Raw genomic sequence first — 14,044 nt, 5'->3', positions numbered from 1 at the left:
ATTTTGGCTGTTTTCAAGGTTCTGTTTTTATGTGTGTTTTAATTTACTATAGAATGCGAAAAACTAATTTTAAAGGTTTAAATTTCACTTCAATAAAACTGTAACTCCGTGTTTTGATTGTAATCTGCTCAAAAAAATTTAATGGGGAGCATACGTATGCGTACGAATGTGCCCTTTGTTTGACTGTACACTGTACGAATGCTCCCCAAGCTGTACATAATGTAGAAAAACCGATTTTTGAAAAAATGTACTGAGATTTTGCAATATTAATAATTAAAACACAAATTTAACACTTTAATCAACAATTCTTCATTACTGTTTAGCCAAAAACATACTTAACTTAATCACAATATGACATCAAACGTACATACAAAAATTACTCAGAGCACTAAAAAACACCAAAAGTCTTGTGGCGACCGAATCTGTTGCACTTAGGATTCAAAATGTATCAAGCAGCTCGGCGCCTACTATGTCTATGCACACTAGTAAGCACGTGTTTGAATACCGTTTAGTTCTTGTTTTATGCTCACTGTACGAAGGGTGACCGTGTACGAAGGGTGACCACTTTCCCCTACGCCATTTTGCTGAAATTTAATTAACAGTTTAAAGTTTTACAAAAACTCAATTTCTTACTTTTATTTCAGAGCAATACCGCAAAAAAAATTTGTACGGTGTGAGAATGGTTTATTATTTTAAAAAGTCGCCCTGTTATTGTTGTTTTCAAAAAAGTATAAAAGTTTCCAAAGTTTCAGTTAGATCGCAAAATATTACAATATGTATTCAACAAAACAGGGGTTTTCAGAGCAAAAAAACAAACAAAAATGAAAAATTTTCTTGAACTGTTGTTTATTTCTCTTTGAACAAAAGCCTATATTTTTTTGTTTTTTTTTTTCCTATGAAAACCTTGTTTTGTTGAATTCATATTATAATATTTTTCGATCTAATTGAATCTTTGGAAACTTTTATACCTTTTTGAAAACCACAATACCGGGACAAGCTTTTAAAATAATAAACCAGTGTCACACCATACAAATTTTTGAAATAAAAGTAAGAAATTGAGTTTTTGTAAAACTTTAAACTGTTAATTAAATTTCAGCAAAATGGCGTATGAAATGAAAAGTATTTTGATTAATTAAGTGTTTCTTATTATTAGGCAATGTTTAAGTGAAAGAATTGTAAAAATCAATTATGGGCGGAGGAAGCAAAATACTGTTGCAAAGTCGTGATTTTTCGAAATTTCACAAGAACTGCATTGAATCGAAAACCGTAAGGATTTGGGATGAACAAGTTACCAAATTCTGAGAACCCTCAAGTAAGCCTAACAGCATTTTTTGTTTGATTCATTACTTTTGGTACACCCTGTATGTATATGTATGTTATGAAGGTACCTACAATAAAAACAAAACAAATATATTTTTTTTTCAAATGACGACTTTTCCATATCTCTGCAGCTTACTCAAATTGTGTTTTAAAAATGAAATTCCATTCCTTGTAAGACAGAAATAGGTAGTATGTTAATGTTACAAAAACCCACTCGGTCAAATTAACAGTTTATACTTGGTCAATTTAAATAAGATCAAAAACTTTTAAATGTAAACGAGAAGGTGGTTTAATTTTAAATAACAAAATACACTTGTTTGATTTAACCAAGTAAATCGTAAAATTAAACAATCCCAAAAATTTCAAATTATAACCGAGTTTCTCGATAAATATAAACAAGATGACGGGTTATAATAACCTTCTAAAAGGTTATTTTAAACAATTTTATTTAACCGAGACGACTTCGTTGAGTTTAGCAACAAGAGCTACGTAGTTTTAAACCAAGACTACATTATTTTTAACACATTTTTTTAACCCACCGAAAAAAGGCCTCGGTTAAAAATTATTTTTCTGCGTGTAGAGAGATGAGAGAATAGAATTTATATACCTATGTGCCCTTGATTATGAAAGTGGACTAAGTCACTCCTAAAAATGGCGTGAAATCTAGCCTAAAAAAAATAACTATTTAAAGGGTAAAGTTTAATAGAAAGCGAAATTGCAGTAAATAAACTTCTTTATTGCTCCTCTAGTGATTTCATAAAAGAAATATAATTAAATCGTTATAAGAAAATTATCATATAAGTTTTTCTTTAAACAATGCAAAAAGTGACTTAGTCCACTTTCATAATCATGGGCACATATATCTGTTATACAGTATAAAACCTTGTATACCAAAAGGTTAAGAAGACAAAAATGGAAAGTTGAATGAACCTTCATTTTTACAGTTTGTTATCAATTTTTATTTGAAATGAGATCTTAGAAGTAATGACCTCTCCATGAACCCACCCTTAGAACACATCAAACGTGACGTTTCTCCATGACTTCTCCTGTATATTTTTTGTTGGAAAAGCCCCGATTGTCCGTTTCTCTTCTCTCTATGGACTTAGAGAAAAATCGTCTTAATATTAATTTTTATAGTTCAGATATGATATAATTTATAAGTTTTATTCATTTAAATCTTAGGTATAAGTAGAATAGTTGCATGTAATTGTATTTAATTAAATTTGATAGGGCGTGTTTGTAGTTTGTGTATGAAAAGTATGTTTGTTTTGTGATTGTTACCATTAACTATTTGTTTTTCTAATATTTGTACTTTTGACTTTATTTGTTTTATTTATTTTTTTTTGTATGTAGGTACATTGAACAAAAATATATATATGTAATAAAGTAAATATAAGTACTCACGTTTTGTTTTGTTTACTTGGTTGATCTGATTCTTGAGCCTCCTTTGCGGTGAAGTTTGTGCACAAATTCCAGTTTTTTCGGTTCTGCCCTCAGTTCTTTTGTTTTGAGAATTTGGAATTTAAATTTAAATATATGTTTTTTGGTTTCTAAGCCACTTGATTAATTATATACATATGTATAGATAACCTTATGTTTTTTATTTTTTACTTAATATTTTTTTTCTTTTGGCAAATGGGAACTTTTACTTTAAATACACTTCTTTCTAAACAACCTTTACTACAATTTACTAAATTTAATTTCTTTTTTGTGAGTAATTTCTTTCAAAATTTTATAGCATGTAATGAGAAAAAAAAAACACTGGTTAAATGGCTCGCTTATTCGTTTTTATATTAAGGAACCTTGAAATCGATGTTCGCCTGATCAGGTTATGTAGCCTCGAAGTTTTTTGGTGTATTACGTTATATTGGTTTGCACAAAATTACTTTGTGAATTACATACAATTTGGGTTTTATCTCGTGTATGGCTTAAAACTCGTCGAAGTGGATGCCCTCGGGAATTATTTTCAAGATTATCGATCTGTGGAACAAATTTTAAATTCCTATTTCTATTGGGTCATCCACTTTAGATTACAGCTAGGAATTAAGAATTTGTCATGACTTAAGATTTTATAAAAAAAAAATAAAAAAACATTAGGGTCAATGTGGGTAAATGTAAACAATTTCATGTCTTTTTTTCTTTTGACTTTAGATTTTAATAAGTTTTTATGGAACAACTTGAATGGTATCTTCAAATGCAAATATAAAATAATGGCAGTTCTTTTTTATAAATATATAAACAAATATTTCCCATATTGTTTTAATTACTGTCAAATATGGCATGTTTACAAATACCCCACCATTTTTGTGTTTTTTTTTTACAAATTCGGGGTAGATTTAAAAATGGTTTAAAATTTAGATTTTCCTCTTTATCATATGGATAACGACTTAAAAAACGTTCAAGAAGGTATTTGACAAAAACTTTTTCAAATTTTAATAAAAGTTTTTGTTTTCTTCCTTTGATTCTTTATATAGGCACTCAATATGCATCCTGAGCAGCTCTGAACGTCATATATATTTTTTTTAAAAGATACATGCGTCCACGATTTTTACTAATGTATGCGTCAAAGACATTTAACTGAAGCTTGTTATGAGCCATGTTCTCATTTACCCCTGTTTACATTGAGCCTAATTGATTAAAATTACCTTTGTTTTTATACTACAACGAGTAGGCTATTGATCGATAAATTCGATCGATCACTTCATTTGATTCGATTTCTAATATATTTGCACTCGATTTTATGATTAAAATTTGCGTTAAAAAGTTTCATTAGGTTCTTAATCTCTAAAAAATTTAATCAACAGAAATGCATAATCAATTTAGATTTAAATTGACGCTTAGGAAATTTTCCACTCTACTTACAAAAGGTATTGCACTGCCAACCAGCTCGGAAGAAGATCGAATTAAAAAAGAATGTGACGATGATGCTTTCGCATATCCTATGTAGTATCTTCGATGTTTGATTTGTTCGAAATTGACTGAACTGATTTTTATATCATATGGCAGACAATTTTTTGCAAGAAGTGTACACATTTCCTTTTTCGGACTTTAATTTCTTGTACGTTATTTTTAAATCTGAGCTACTTTTGTATGAAGTCAGTTTTTAATGAAAAATTTAGATGATGATGAAACTATAAATTTGGTTCTGGTAAAACTATGGGCACGCTACAACATAAACTAGTTTAAGGTCGCAATAATACTCTTAGAAAAAAGACTATTAACACGTGGCGAAAAATCGTTTTGGATTCAGTATTTTCTGTTTTTGTCAGCTGTAAAGTAATGACCCCGCCGTAAAAAAAACCATATTAAAATGAACTTAAGATTAATGCCAGTATTATATTAAAGTCCAATTTTTAGAAGGACACTGCCCCGTTTCTCACAAATTATGGATAAAAACGTGGAGAGAAAGCCAAAGTTTAAAAAAACTATATTGGCAATCTTGTTTGCAAATCCTCTTATTTTTGCCTTCTTCAGTTGTTATATTAGGAACGTTGGAATTGTTGTCGATCATTTGAGAAGGAACAGGTGGTTGAGCTTAAACAGTGGCGATCTCCTCGATTTTGTCCGTTTGTAGATCTTCATAAACATTTTCATCGGACTCATAAAAAAAAGGGATTTTTTCGGGTGGAATGAGGTTCGAGTTCCTGATAGGGCTGAAATGTATTTCGGAAAAATTCTTGCTGTAAAACAGGCTGGCTTTAATATTTTAGATCAAAAAAGAAAATATGGCTTCCACATATTAATATTTGAATATTGCGAGACCCGAACTGATATTAGAATCAGGTATAAAACTTCATCTATAACAAAACTTATGCCGACCAATGCTATTATTGTAGACAATAAGAATTTTCTTCTCTTTTTTCAGAGTTGGTAATACCTCTAAAGATGGCCAAAAATGGTGATTAAATTTTATAGGTCGGAACATAAATTATCATATAAGTTTTTCTTTAAACAATGCAAAAAGTGACTTAGTCCACTTTCATAATCATGGGCACATATATCTGTTATACAGTATAAAACCTTGTATACCAAAAGGTTAAGAAGACAAAAATGGAAAGTTGAATGAACCTTCATTTTTACAGTTTGTTATCAATTTTTATTTGAAATGAGATCTTAGAAGTAATGATCTCTCCATGAACCCACCCTTAGAACACATCAAACGTGACGTTTCTCCATGACTTCTCCTGTATATTTTTTGTTGGAAAAGCCCCGATTGTCCGTTTCTCTTCTCTCTATGGACTTAGAGAAAAATCGTCTTAATATTAATTTTTATAGTTCAGATATGATATAATTTATAAGTTTTATTCATTTAAATCTTAGGTATAAGTAGAATAGTTGCATGTAATTGTATTTAATTAAATTTGATAGGGCGTGTTTGTAGTTTGTGTATGAAAAGTATGTTTGTTTTGTGATTGTTACCATTAACTATTTGTTTTTCTAATATTAATGTACTCTTGACTTTATTTGTTTTATTTATTTTTTTTGTATGTAGGTACATTGAACAAAAATATATATATGTAATAAAGTAAATATAAGTACTCACGTTTTGTTTTGTTTACTTGGTTGATCTGATTCTTGAGCCTCCTTTGCGGTGAAGTTTGTGCACAAATTCCAGTTTTTTCGGTTCTGCCCTCAGTTCTTTTGTTTTGAGAATTTGGAATTTAAATTTAAATATATGTTTTTTGGTTTCTAAGCCACTTGATTAATTATATACATATGTATAGATAACCTTATGTTTTTTATTTTTTACTTAATATTTTTTTTCTTTTGGCAAATGGGAACTTTTACTTTAAATACACTTCTTTCTAAACAACCTTTACTACAATTTACTAAATTTAATTTCTTTTTTGTGAGTAATTTCTTTCAAAATTTTATAGCATGTAATGAGAAAAAAAAAAAACACTGGTTAAATGGCTCGCTTATTCGTTTTTATATTGAGGAACCTTGAAATCGATGTTCGCCTGATCAGGTTATGTCGCCTCGAAGTTTTTGGTGTATTACGTTATATTGGTTTGCACAAAATTACTTTGTGAATTACATACAATTTGGGTTTTATCTCGTGTATGGCTTAAAACTCGTCGAAGTGGATGCCCTCGGGAATTATTTTCAAGATTATCGATCTGTGGAACAAATTTTAAATTCCTATTTCTATTGGGTCATCCACTTTAGATTACAGCTAGGAATTAAGAATTTGTCATGACTTAAGATTTTATAAAAAAAAAATAAAAAAACATTAGGGTCAATGTGGGTAAATGTAAACAATTTCATGTCTTTTTTTCTTTTGACTTTAGATTTTAATAAGTTTTTATGGAACAACTTGAATGGTATCTTCGTCAAATATAAAATAATGGCAGTTCTTTTTTATAAATATATAAACAAATATTTCCCATATTGTTTTAATTACTGTCAAATATGGCATGTTTACAAATACCCCACCATTTTTGTGTTTTTTTTTTACAAATTCGGGGTAGATTTAAAAATGGTTTAAAATTTAGATTTTCCTCTTTATCATATGGATAACGACTTAAAAAACGTTCAAGAAGGTATTTGACAAAAACTTTTTCAAATTTTAATAAAAGTTTTTGTTTTCTTCCTTTGATTCTTTATATAGGCACTCAATATGCATCCTGAGCAGCTCTGAACGTCATATATATTTTTTTTAAAAGATACATGCGTCCACGATTTTTACTAATGTATGCGTCAAAGACATTTAACTGAAGCTTGTTATGAGCCATGTTCTCATTTACCCCTGTTTACATTGAGCCTAATTGATTAAAATTACCTTTGTTTTTATACTACAACGAGTAGGCTATTGATCGATAAATTCGATCGATCACTTCATTTGATTCGATTTCTAATATATTTGCACTCGATTTTATGATTAAAATTTGCGTTAAAAAGTTTCATTAGGTTCTTAATCTCTAAAAAATTTAATCAACAGAAATGCATAATCAATTTAGATTTAAATTGACGCTTAGGAAATTTTCCACTCTACTTACAAAAGGTATTGCACTGCCAACCAGCTCGGAAGAAGATCGAATTAAAAAAGAATGTGACGATGATGCTTTCGCATATCCTATGTAGTATCTTCGATGTTTGATTTGTTCGAAATTGACTGAACTGATTTTTATATCATATGGCAGACAATTTTTTGCAAGAAGTGTACACATTTCCTTTTTCGGACTTTAATTTCTTGTACGTTATTTTTAAATCTGAGCTACTTTTGTATGAAGTCAGTTTTTAATGAAAAATTTAGATGATGAAACTATAAATTTGGTTCTGGTAAAACTATGGGCACGCTACAACATAAACTAGTTTAAGGTCGCAATAATACTCTTAGAAAAAAGACTATTAACACGTGGCGAAAAATCGTTTTGGATTCAGTATTTTCTGTTTTTGTCAGCTGTAAAGTAATGACCCCGCCGTAAAAAAAACCATATTAAAATGAACTTAAGATTAATGCCAGTATTATATTAAAGTCCAATTTTTAGAAGGACACTGCCCCGTTTCTCACAAATTATGGATAAAAACGTGGAGAGAAAGCCAAAGTTTAAAAAAACTATATTGGCAATCTTGTTTGCAAATCCTCTTATTTTTGCCTTCTTCAGTTGTTATATTAGGAACGTTGGAATTGTTGTCGATCATTTGAGAAGGAACAGGTGGTTGAGCTTAAACAGTGGCGATCTCCTCGATTTTGTCCGTTTGTAGATCTTCATAAACATTTTCATCGGACTCATAAAAAAAAGGGATTTTTTCGGGTGGAATGAGGTTCGAGTTCCTGATAGGGCTGAAATGTATTTCGGAAAAATTCTTGCTGTAAAACAGGCTGGCTTTAATATTTTAGATCAAAAAAGAAAATATGGCTTCCACATATTAATATTTGAATATTGCGAGACCCGAACTGATATTAGAATCAGGTATAAAACTTCATCTATAACAAAACTTATGCCGACCAATGCTATTATTGTAGACAATAAGAATTTTCTTCTCTTTTTTCAGAGTTGGTAATACCTCTAAAGATGGCCAAAAATGGTGATTAAATTTTATAGGTCGGAACATAAATTATCATATAAGTTTTTCTTTAAACAATGCAAAAAGTGACTTAGTCCACTTTCATAATCATGGGCACATATATCTGTTATACAGTATAAAACCTTGTATACCAAAAGGTTAAGAAGACAAAAATGGAAAGTTGAATGAACCTTCATTTTTACAGTTTGTTATCAATTTTTATTTGAAATGAGATCTTAGAAGTAATGATCTCTCCATGAACCCACCCTTAGAACACATCAAACGTGACGTTTCTCCATGACTTCTCCTGTATATTTTTTGTTGGAAAAGCCCCGATTGTCCGTTTCTCTTCTCTCTATGGACTTAGAGAAAAATCGTCTTAATATTAATTTTTATAGTTCAGATATGATATAATTTATAAGTTTTATTCATTTAAATCTTAGGTATAAGTAGAATAGTTGCATGTAATTGTATTTAATTAAATTTGATAGGGCGTGTTTGTAGTTTGTGTATGAAAAGTATGTTTGTTTTGTGATTGTTACCATTAACTATTTGTTTTTCTAATATTAATGTACTCTTGACTTTATTTGTTTTATTTATTTTTTTTGTATGTAGGTACATTGAACAAAAATATATATATGTAATAAAGTAAATATAAGTACTCACGTTTTGTTTTGTTTACTTGGTTGATCTGATTCTTGAGCCTCCTTTGCGGTGAAGTTTGTGCACAAATTCCAGTTTTTTCGGTTCTGCCCTCAGTTCTTTTGTTTTGAGAATTTGGAATTTAAATTTAAATATATGTTTTTTGGTTTCTAAGCCACTTGATTAATTATATACATATGTATAGATAACCTTATGTTTTTTATTTTTTACTTAATATTTTTTTTCTTTTGGCAAATGGGAACTTTTACTTTAAATACACTTCTTTCTAAACAACCTTTACTACAATTTACTAAATTTAATTTCTTTTTTGTGAGTAATTTCTTTCAAAATTTTATAGCATGTAATGAGAAAAAAAAAAAACACTGGTTAAATGGCTCGCTTATTCGTTTTTATATTGAGGAACCTTGAAATCGATGTTCGCCTGATCAGGTTATGTCGCCTCGAAGTTTTTGGTGTATTACGTTATATTGGTTTGCACAAAATTACTTTGTGAATTACATACAATTTGGGTTTTATCTCGTGTATGGCTTAAAACTCGTCGAAGTGGATGCCCTCGGGAATTATTTTCAAGATTATCGATCTGTGGAACAAATTTTAAATTCCTATTTCTATTGGGTCATCCACTTTAGATTACAGCTAGGAATTAAGAATTTGTCATGACTTAAGATTTTATAAAAAAAAAATAAAAAAACATTAGGGTCAATGTGGGTAAATGTAAACAATTTCATGTCTTTTTTTCTTTTGACTTTAGATTTTAATAAGTTTTTATGGAACAACTTGAATGGTATCTTCGTCAAATATAAAATAATGGCAGTTCTTTTTTATAAATATATAAACAAATATTTCCCATATTGTTTTAATTACTGTCAAATATGGCATGTTTACAAATACCCCACCATTTTTGTGTTTTTTTTTTACAAATTCGGGGTAGATTTAAAAATGGTTTAAAATTTAGATTTTCCTCTTTATCATATGGATAACGACTTAAAAAACGTTCAAGAAGGTATTTGACAAAAACTTTTTCAAATTTTAATAAAAGTTTTTGTTTTCTTCCTTTGATTCTTTATATAGGCACTCAATATGCATCCTGAGCAGCTCTGAACGTCATATATATTTTTTTTAAAAGATACATGCGTCCACGATTTTTACTAATGTATGCGTCAAAGACATTTAACTGAAGCTTGTTATGAGCCATGTTCTCATTTACCCCTGTTTACATTGAGCCTAATTGATTAAAATTACCTTTGTTTTTATACTACAACGAGTAGGCTATTGATCGATAAATTCGATCGATCACTTCATTTGATTCGATTTCTAATATATTTGCACTCGATTTTATGATTAAAATTTGCGTTAAAAAGTTTCATTAGGTTCTTAATCTCTAAAAAATTTAATCAACAGAAATGCATAATCAATTTAGATTTAAATTGACGCTTAGGAAATTTTCCACTCTACTTACAAAAGGTATTGCACTGCCAACCAGCTCGGAAGAAGATCGAATTAAAAAAGAATGTGACGATGATGCTTTCGCATATCCTATGTAGTATCTTCGATGTTTGATTTGTTCGAAATTGACTGAACTGATTTTTATATCATATGGCAGACAATTTTTTGCAAGAAGTGTACACATTTCCTTTTTCGGACTTTAATTTCTTGTACGTTATTTTTAAATCTGAGCTACTTTTGTATGAAGTCAGTTTTTAATGAAAAATTTAGATGATGAAACTATAAATTTGGTTCTGGTAAAACTATGGGCACGCTACAACATAAACTAGTTTAAGGTCGCAATAATACTCTTAGAAAAAAGACTATTAACACGTGGCGAAAAATCGTTTTGGATTCAGTATTTTCTGTTTTTGTCAGCTGTAAAGTAATGACCCCGCCGTAAAAAAAACCATATTAAAATGAACTTAAGATTAATGCCAGTATTATATTAAAGTCCAATTTTTAGAAGGACACTGCCCCGTTTCTCACAAATTATGGATAAAAACGTGGAGAGAAAGCCAAAGTTTAAAAAAACTATATTGGCAATCTTGTTTGCAAATCCTCTTATTTTTGCCTTCTTCAGTTGTTATATTAGGAACGTTGGAATTGTTGTCGATCATTTGAGAAGGAACAGGTGGTTGAGCTTAAACAGTGGCGATCTCCTCGATTTTGTCCGTTTGTAGATCTTCATAAACATTTTCATCGGACTCATAAAAAAAAGGGATTTTTTCGGGTGGAATGAGGTTCGAGTTCCTGATAGGGCTGAAATGTATTTCGGAAAAATTCTTGCTGTAAAACAGGCTGGCTTTAATATTTTAGATCAAAAAAGAAAATATGGCTTCCACATATTAATATTTGAATATTGCGAGACCCGAACTGATATTAGAATCAGGTATAAAACTTCATCTATAACAAAACTTATGCCGACCAATGCTATTATTGTAGACAATAAGAATTTTCTTCTCTTTTTTCAGAGTTGGTAATACCTCTAAAGATGGCCAAAAATGGTGATTAAATTTTATAGGTCGGAACATACTTTTAAATTCTGCATTGAAAGAGAAAAATTATCATTGACCTCAGAAAGCTCAAAACACGCCTGGAAAAAAAAGTTCAGTAGGTACACTCTTGATCTGGAAATACTCAAATATTAAGCTGTTGTAAATGTTTTATGAAATGAATTAAGAATTCCAAATATAGCAGATGTCAGCCAACACGTTATAGAAAATATACTAACCTGATCCTGGAAATTACAAAATCAAATAAAAGACTAAAAAAATCGTTTCTTATTACAGTACAATCTTATCCACATCAAATGATTCAAATTCTGAATTAAGATTAATAAAAAAAAACAAATTCTGCGATTAATTAACGATTTCGGGTTTTCTTAAAGCAATAGAGTTCATGTGAGAGTAACCGAATTCAAACATCAGAAAATAAAGATATGCGTTCTTGTAGTATTCAAGTAAAAACTGATCCGACACATAGAAAGAAAAGCCACAATTTATTTGAAAAAGAGAAGTTGATTTTAGAAAAGGTTTCTCAAAGGCCAACAACTCTAAAGTTAAAGCCAAATACAGAGTTTCATTTGATTCAGGTAAAAAAAAATAACCTCTCAAATCAACATCTATCTAAAAACAAAACGAGCAATGGCTTAGTTTCTTCTTCATTAAGCCCAACAGAACGAAAGAATGGTAGTTGCATAAATAATTCCACAAAAATACAAAGCCCAACTATAAACTCTGACCTCGGAAAATCAGAAATTTTTGTGAACGTATCTCTGTCGCCAAGTTCTCATCGTAGTCGAATTGGCGGAACCCAACGTCACCAGGCTGAAATAATAGTGCACCCAAAAGTACCATTCACACGTAACTTTGAATTGGCAACTAGCAGTAATCATAAAAGCTATACATCTCTAAATTTAGTCTTGCGGCAGCCAAGTTCGAACCCTCAATCTCTCATTGATATAACAGTTGGACCGAACCTAACATATTCCAGTTCATCATACCATGCACCGCTTGGGTATCAGAACAATTATCAAATATCATTCACCAATGATTTTGGCGTCTTCAGTGCTTTTCGTATATCTCCGTTCAGTAATAATGGAACAAATGTTGCGACTGTAGATACGGGTGCCTGTGAAGATACTCTAGACGCCAATTCGCAAGACTACTATAATATTGTAAAATCCACGAATGCATGTGGAAAAAGCGATGGTAAGTAATCTTCATTTAACAGTTTAAAATATTGGATAGCGATATGGTAATGGATGCTAAGTTTAAGTTTATTCACCCTTAATCAAATTAAAGGTCGTCATTAAAAATGAGAAATCTCTAAAAATTTTGAAATTCTCTGTTTTAAATGCCTATTCTATACTGTTAAAAGAAACACGAGGTAGGTCAACCGACAGCCAGACTGGCCCATTGCATATATGTATTTTATAATCGAAAAAAGTGGAGAAGATTAAAATCTTGTGTTCCTTTGGCTTTTTGGTCTCAGTGTAGTAATGAAACAATTAAGTAAACATTAGCTTTTCCCGACGTTTCGACAGCAGTTGCTGTCTTCTTCAGGGGAACTTTATTTTATCAAAATAAAAACAAATAATTTATTAACAACGTGCAACAAATTTAAACAATATTGTAAACATATAACAAAAATTGTAATCTGCATTAAAAAGCAAAAATTAAAAAAAAAATAAAAATTTGATATTTAATATTTTATTAATCGATTTAATTAACATTTACAAAGATTAGTGTAAAATTTCATTGATTTAAATAAATAAACAGATTGGTTGATTTAATTTACAGTAAGAGTTAAATAATTTGAGAAAAACAACTAAAGAAAACAAATTAAGAAAAGTTTAACAATAAAACAAAAATTTAATTGATGTTTTAAGTGGCCCTAACGCCTATAATTGTTGCCAGCCAAGTAATTGAAAAGAGCCAAATCAAAACCACCACCAAAACAAAGCCTTCTCACCCCAAGAGGAAGAGAGTTCCATAAGCGAACCATAGAGGAAGGAATACCTAGAGACGCGACTTCGGTTGGTTTTTCTCTTCTACCCTACAAGCTGCAATGAGAGGAAAAACTCCACAGTGCTTATATGTGGTAGTTTTCCCGTGCATTTTAAATGGCACCAACACATTCAACTGTGGAGTTGAGTTCAAAACAATTAAAAACAATTTAAGTGCTCAGTAGGGAATAAATTCATAAAAAAATAATATAATAAATTCAAAACACGAACCTTTTTTTTTATTTCTGTACATATTTATTGAAAGGTGGGTGTCTGGAGTGAGCTATTTGAGCTATTCAAGTTCATGTACAAACCAAAATCATGTTTAAATTCAAAATTTGTGAGGACATCTACTGGTGAAAGAAACATTATAGCTTTCACACGTATTCACACTTCACAGATAGGAAAACAAGAGAAAAATAAGAGAGATGTATACCAATTATCTGAAATTAAATTTGCGGGTGTTTTAGGCAAGGGGGGTACGAGTCGGCTCTCTAGGTATTCCTTTTTCTATGAAGCGAACAGTGTAAACAAAAAATTGTCGCTCAGTTGTAA

The 14,044-nt window shown here is 30.1% G+C and overlaps 1 protein-coding gene across 5 annotated transcripts in view; it reads left to right on the top strand.

The window, feature by feature from the left end:
• Positions 1-14,044, top strand: part of LOC129906898 (uncharacterized) — a 255,944-nt gene that overhangs the window by 126,553 nt on the left and 115,347 nt on the right. For 2 of the 5 annotated variants that reach the window (XM_055982893.1, XM_055982894.1), the window contains exon 2: positions 11,454-12,692. In XM_055982893.1, coding sequence (XP_055838868.1) covers positions 11,921-12,692 — 772 coding nt within the window. In that variant the 5' untranslated portion in view covers positions 11,454-11,920. Of the gene's footprint in view, positions 1-5,185; positions 12,693-14,044 lie in introns of those variants that run through there. The other 3 variants (XM_055982891.1, XM_055982892.1, XM_055982895.1) reach the window with 2 other exon arrangements.

The sequence above is a fragment of the Episyrphus balteatus genome, chromosome 1 (assembly GCF_945859705.1).
Source record: "Episyrphus balteatus chromosome 1, idEpiBalt1.1, whole genome shotgun sequence".
In the NCBI taxonomy this organism is placed as follows: Eukaryota; Metazoa; Arthropoda; class Insecta; order Diptera; family Syrphidae; genus Episyrphus; species Episyrphus balteatus.
The sequence above is the reverse complement of the archived record's forward strand: the minus strand, read 5'-3'. Positions and strand labels throughout refer to the sequence as shown.